Below are 6,047 nucleotides of genomic sequence, written 5' to 3'. Positions count from 1 at the left end.
CTGATGAACACGCCTGGAGAGACGCGAGATGAACTTTGCTCGCTTACGACCACGCACCAGCAAGTGCTCCACGTGCTTCATGTTGCAATAAGGATAAATCTGAGACTTTCTGTCGTGAATTTGCAACATGGGAAATTCCAGTTAGAAACAAAGAGGGGGGTGGGGGGAAACCTCTATAAGGGTGGTCAAACGCTGAAACAGGGGCCAGGGAGGGCGTGAAACCTCTGCCCTGGGTGGTCCCCAAGGCTCAGCGGGACAACGGGGTCTGACTCGGCCCTGGTTGGTGTGGGTGGCCGTACCGGAGACCTCCCGGGGTCCCTGCCGTGGGGGGGCCAGCACAGACCCTCACGGCAGCACAGCTGATAGGAGAGGAACGGGAGCACAAACAGCCTGGGATGGTGTTTGCCCCAGGCTGGCAGTGCCAGACAGGCAGCCGACCGTTGGCTGGATTAAATAATAACCAGGGAATTATCAGGAAGCTTTGGGAACAAAGAAGGATTCAGCTGGTTGACCCTGGGTGCCTGTTAGTTGTGTGTCGTTAATAAACCAGCAAACCGCTTTGATCCTGACTTGATTTAACCCAACTGAGCAGCTTCTCCCTCCAACCCAAGTTATTGCATGTCTCGAGGATAGCGCTGGGGCTAAGCCGCCGCTCCAGATTTCGCCATGGTCCTGACAGAGGCTGCAGCCTGCACGGGCTGAGGTAATACACAAATTGGAGGGTTTTTTGCTTCTTTTTTCATGTGTGCAACGTCTGTGCACCACCCGGCAGCTATCTCTGCAGGAAGGCGGCAGGAGAGCCGTCAGGGCAGGCAATGGCATCGGTGCAGGCTGGCGTGGGCTGCAAAATATTGAGTCTGAAGGAGGAGGCTGCTGAGCGAGACCATAGCTCCTGTGATCTCTTCTGGTCGGGGTACCGTGGAGATCATGGCTTTTATCTCTGTCAACAGGGAGATGGAAGGCAAAGGTGTGGAGCAGTGGATAGGGGCTGCTTGACAGTATCTGCCTTTGGGGAGATTCATCACTACTGCATCTTAAAATGCTTTCAGAGTGCCTTCATCCACAGTAGAGGTCACCCGAATACCGTACTTAACTTAAAATTTTAGCTGTCTAAAAAGAAATGAGGTGTATGGTGCTGTTAATCATTGAATGAGGTTTGAGTATGAAAAAGAAAAAATATTTCCTGCGTAGCATACCAGTTACGTGCTGTCATCTACATTTTTCTTGCTGAAGGTGTTGGCATCCTGAGGCTGGTTATTATGGCCTTTCATGACTTTACAACACTGCCCTGAAATGGAATTTCATTTAGTGCAACAGTAGAATTCACCCCCTGTTTATTCTGATTTGCTAAGCAAAAGGGAGAGCAACACATGACACAGCTCGTACTTGTGAGTCCAACCAATTGCAGAAATTTTTGCCTTATTCTTCCGGCTTAATTTGGCCTGATACACAGGATTGAATAAATGGGACGGGGCAAAATTTTAAATGAGGAGTAGCGCAATGCTTGTAGTTCTCTACCTGTGTCTTCATTAGGTTAAATTAACTACTAAATATAATTATCGATGTTTGGGGAACTTAGTGAAATTATTAGTATCCTGAACCAGCTGAGGATATTGAATCAGCCAGTGCAGCTTCTAACTCAAAGTGCAGAAGACCCCCAAAATGTTATCAATCTATCTCAGATATTTAATCAAAACCCGAGAATACCACCCACATCTCCATTCTATCTGGCCATAAATTTACAACATTCAAGATCATTTGATATTTGTGAGTCTCCTCAAAGCCTCCTTCACCTCCGTATTCCTCAGGCTGTAGATCAAGGGGTTCAGCATGGGAGTCACCACAGTGTAGAGCACCGCAGCCCGTTTATCTTCTTCTCTCGAGCTGTCTGAGCTGGGCTTTAAGCACATAAAAAGCGATGTCCCGCAGAAGATCCTCACAGTGGTGAGGTGGGAGGCGCAGGTGGAGAGGACTTTGTGCTTGCCCTCCGCTGAACTGTTGCTCAGGGTGGCAGAGATGATGGCCACATGGGAGACCAGGACAACCAGGCTGCTGGCCACACCGACCCAAGATGCTGAAGTTCTTAATATGTGTCTGAGGGTGGTGTCGGAGCTTGAGAGTGTTATCAGAGGGGAAAAGTCACAGAAGAGCAGGTCGATGACGCTGGAGCTGCAGAAGGATAAATTGGTCGTGCCAATAGTCTGTCCCATGCCATTTGTCAACCCCACGAGATATGACCCAGTCACCAGCTGGAAACAGCATTTTGGGGACAGGACAAGCGGATACACCAGGGGATGGCAAATGGCCATGTAATGGTCATACGCTATCATAGCCAGCAGGAAGCATTTGGTCATCCCAAAAAGATCAGAAATGACCACCTGAGCCACGCACCCAGCGTAAGCAGTGCCCTTCTTCTCTGACGTAAAGTCAACCGGCATCTCAGGGGTGATGACGGTGGAAGAACAGAGGTCTACAAAAGCCAGGTTACCCAAGAAATAATACATGGGGGAGTGAAGCTGAGGGCTGGCCCTGATTAACGCAATCGTCCCAAGGTTCCCCAGGATGGTGACAAGATAGGTGAGCAAAAACACCAGAAAGAGGGTGACCTGAGTCACTGGGCCCTCTGTGAACCCCGTTAAGCTGAATTCATTCAAATCGCTTGGGTGCAATTGCTTTCTGCCATTAGTTGGATGCGTGCTTTCTGTGTGAACTCCCTGCTGGAGGTTTCTTCTACAACAGGCAGGTATCTGCCAGGTGGAAAACCCTCTCTCCAGTGGGACCTGCTCGGAGACAATCATACAAGATCTAAAGGAAGAGTTTAGGCACAGATCAACTAGAAGCAGCTTGCCAAAAGTCGTATCACAGTGCGGGTAAAACACATGGGGTGCTGCAACAGCAAAGCTCTGCTCGAGCTGTAAAATCCCACGGCACAGCGTGGTGTGTGGTCCTCCGGCCCACTTCTGGATGTTCAGCAACCACCTTCGTGAAAAGCTGTAGGGAGGTCACACACCCAAGTAGCTTTACCTTGCTGCTGTATTTCATCCCCTTTGTTAGCGTTCAGCCTGGGACTCGGAGATCATCCAGCTCAACCTGAAACACAGAGAAACACGATGCTTTTACAGTGCCGAGGTGATTATTCGTCCTCTCGGTGGCATTTGCCAACCACCCACTTCCTCCTTCTTTGCTGGGACTTCTTCCTAACTATGAAACCTTACGCAGAGGTTTGTCTTGGTTTCCCCTCCCTCCTGATACACTGTTTTAGCTATAACAACTTTTCCTAGGTCTTTAGCCTGTTCCTAGGGGCTTCAAATGGAAATGGGCAACCCCAAAGCTGAGCGATCCCTCCTTGAAAATATTTGGGGGAAAAAAATAATCTTTTGGACCTGCATCATCTCAGCAACAGTAAGCTCCCTAAATGTTCTTTACAGGAAAGTTTCTGGTCCTCATCCAGGGCCAGATGTGGTCAATGGGGAGAGGAAGCCTCCTGAGCGTGCTTTCCAACTGGGGGATCTCCAGGCCTCCCTTCTCAGCAGTTGTGTGGTGAGGACACAGGACAGCCAGCTCCCTGGTTTTGGTGGAAAGTCCAGAGTATCATGAAGAACTGAAGCCCAGGACCCTGCAGGTAGGGCATGAGATGAAGATAGGAGCTGTTTCTTTTTTGCAAGAGAAAACTACAGGAGATGGGTGGCTCAGCATGCACCGTCCTTGCTCGTGAACCTGGTACTGGAGCTCCAGCTTGGGCTGGAAGATGACGACCCTCACTTACATCTCAGCACTATCTCTGCTTCCCTCCTGATGCTCTTGGAGATGGATGTGAAGACGCGTGTGCCTGAAGCTCTGCAGGGGAGCTCGAAAATAAACCACCATCAGCAAACACCTTTACTTTTTCACATAATTTGGGGATTTGGGGACCGAGGATCTCTTTGAGCCCCAGGGAAGTGACAAAGCCCAAAGCAGGTCATTATCTTTCCTCTGCACTTCTTAGTTTGAAGAAGAAGTGTACGCAGAGGAGATGGCCTCAGCTTGAGTGAACAACAGAGCTTCGGGCTCTCTTCAGAGCAAACCGCAGAACAACACCCCATTTTCCCATCCACTTTTTGAACATTTCAGAGACAGAATCAGCTCCACAAGTGCCGTGTTTGACATTATCATGCCCGGGAGCCGAGGGGGACCTCGCCGATGGGGCACAGTCCCGCAGGGGCTGAGCCAGGGCTGGTAACAGGGTCCATCAGCAGTCCCAAGCACCACAGACAATGAAGCACCTTTCTACCCATCTTAAATTCCTTGTTTGCAAACCATAGCTCACAAGTTTGGCTGCAAGGAGCCAACAGAAGATTGTGACGACCTCGCTAAAGTTGAGGTAAATGCCACCCACTGCTCTCTTTTCCATCCACGCAGCCATCATCTCATCACCCAAGGCACTCAGGTTGGTCAAGCATGACTTGCCCTTGGTACATCCATGCTGGGTACTCACGGTCACCCTCCTGCCCTTCCTCTGCCTGGAGAGGGCTTCCAGAGGGATTTGCCTCTTAATCCTGCTGGGGACTGAGGCAGCCCGCGGTCCTTGTCCCCTCTGTCTTGGTGATGACATTTACCTTCTTCCACCCATCAGGCTGGAAACGCACCAGCCAAAAGGGCAAACGAGAGCCTGAGGGAGAGGTGCCCAAAACTGGAAGGAAGGTGATGGGAAGGATCAGATAAGGAGCATGAAGAAGGACTGAAAGGGGCAGCAAGTGGGGAAAAGGGCCCTTCTGAAGGGACGAAGGAAAGTGCTAGGGCTGGCCCTGTCTCCGATGGCTCTGATGGAGGTTCCCGAGCCCGACAGGAGATGTGGTGAACCTCTTCCTACAGCCTTTTTACACCCAGCAAAGCTGAGTGCCAAGGGCAGCAGAAATCACTGTGGGACAAGGTCAGACGATGCATTTTGCAGAGTGGGAATTAGCTTAGACGCAGAAAGCCCTGACCCACACCCTTTGCTGAGCAGCGAGTGGGGCAGCAGGCTGAAACCTCCCAGAGCCAAACACAAAAGGAAAGTAAATGTCACACGGATTCGCACCAGAGTTCAGCCAGATCCAGGCTCCGCCTCCGCTCTCGGCGAGGAGAAGCCGTACAAAACGGAGTCGGGTTAGACATCACCTCGGACGCTGAGAACTGGTGTTTTACAGACTCGGAGCCAGAGGCTGCCCTTCCCTGACGGTGCACCTCTGGGAGCAAACCCCCACGCTCGGGGCAGCGTTTGGTGTTTCAAACCCTTCCAGGGCCGCATCCTTGCCTTTCCTTTTCTCTCCAGCAGAAAAATCAGCTGCAGAGCGCGGTGCAATGCTGCGGATGAGCCCTGGCAGGTCCGCTCCTGCCTGGGGCTGAGCCCCCTCCATCCTCCTCCCCGCTGTCAGCGCCGCCTCTCGCACCTCCTCATCTCCCCGCTCGATACCAGCCCCGCGGCCACGGCCCGGCTGACAGCGGGAGACAGATGGGGCCGAGACGGCACCGCGGGGCACGGGACACGTGCGGGGACGTGACGGACGCAGGGGGCTTGGGGAGATGGTCCCTCCCCGGTTTGCATCAGTCCCGGTCCCAAAACCCAGTGCTGCCCACGCAGCCCCCCTTGGCCGCCCTGCAGCGTACGGGGGCCAGAGGGTTTCCTCTCCGTTACGATGGCCGCAGGAAGGATTTAAGCGACAACCCCAAAGCAGAAGTGAAGGCTGAGTCCCGGTTTGGAGAAAACAGATGGCTCTGTGCAAAGCAGGGAGGGATTTCAGCCCTTGCCCAGAGCCACCGTCACCGGGGTACCACCGGGGACAGAAAGCCATCAGCAGCCCCACGAGGATGTCCCCTGTTCCCTCCAGACCCGTCCCCAGAGCCCCAGCATCCCTCATCCCGCCGGAATACGCTCCCGTGGTGTGCAATGAGATGGTGTCCTTGGCTCCGTTGCAGTTCAGAGGGGAGTGGGGGGCTCCGGAGTAGCCCCTCTGCTTTCCCCCCCCGCAGCCCTCCGCCCCTGCGTCAGTCACCTCCCCGCACCCCTTGCCCCCGCGGCGCCAGCTTGT

At 53.0% G+C, this 6,047-nt stretch overlaps 2 protein-coding genes across 2 annotated transcripts in view; both read right to left on the bottom strand.

The window, feature by feature from the left end:
* Positions 1–1,199: 1,199 nt before the first annotated feature.
* LOC103907375 (olfactory receptor 1086-like) lies at positions 1,200–2,798 on the bottom strand. The gene is given in 2 exon segments (XM_009289531.2): positions 1,200–1,288; positions 1,715–2,798. Coding segments are annotated over 2 exon segments (1,173 nt in total).
* A 259-nt stretch (positions 2,799–3,057) lies between these two features.
* The window catches only part of LOC103907374 (V-type proton ATPase 116 kDa subunit a-like), a 24,220-nt gene continuing 21,230 nt past the window's right edge, over positions 3,058–6,047 (bottom strand). The window contains 1 exon segment of the mRNA XM_019474697.1: positions 3,058–3,090. Within this exon segment, the coding sequence (XP_019330242.1) occupies positions 3,058–3,090 (33 nt within the window).

This window comes from Aptenodytes forsteri, unplaced genomic scaffold, assembly GCF_000699145.1.
Source record: "Aptenodytes forsteri isolate BGI_AS27 unplaced genomic scaffold, ASM69914v1 Scaffold429, whole genome shotgun sequence".
Classification (NCBI taxonomy): domain Eukaryota; kingdom Metazoa; phylum Chordata; class Aves; order Sphenisciformes; family Spheniscidae; genus Aptenodytes; species Aptenodytes forsteri.
This window is presented reverse-complemented; position numbering and strand designations above follow the sequence as displayed.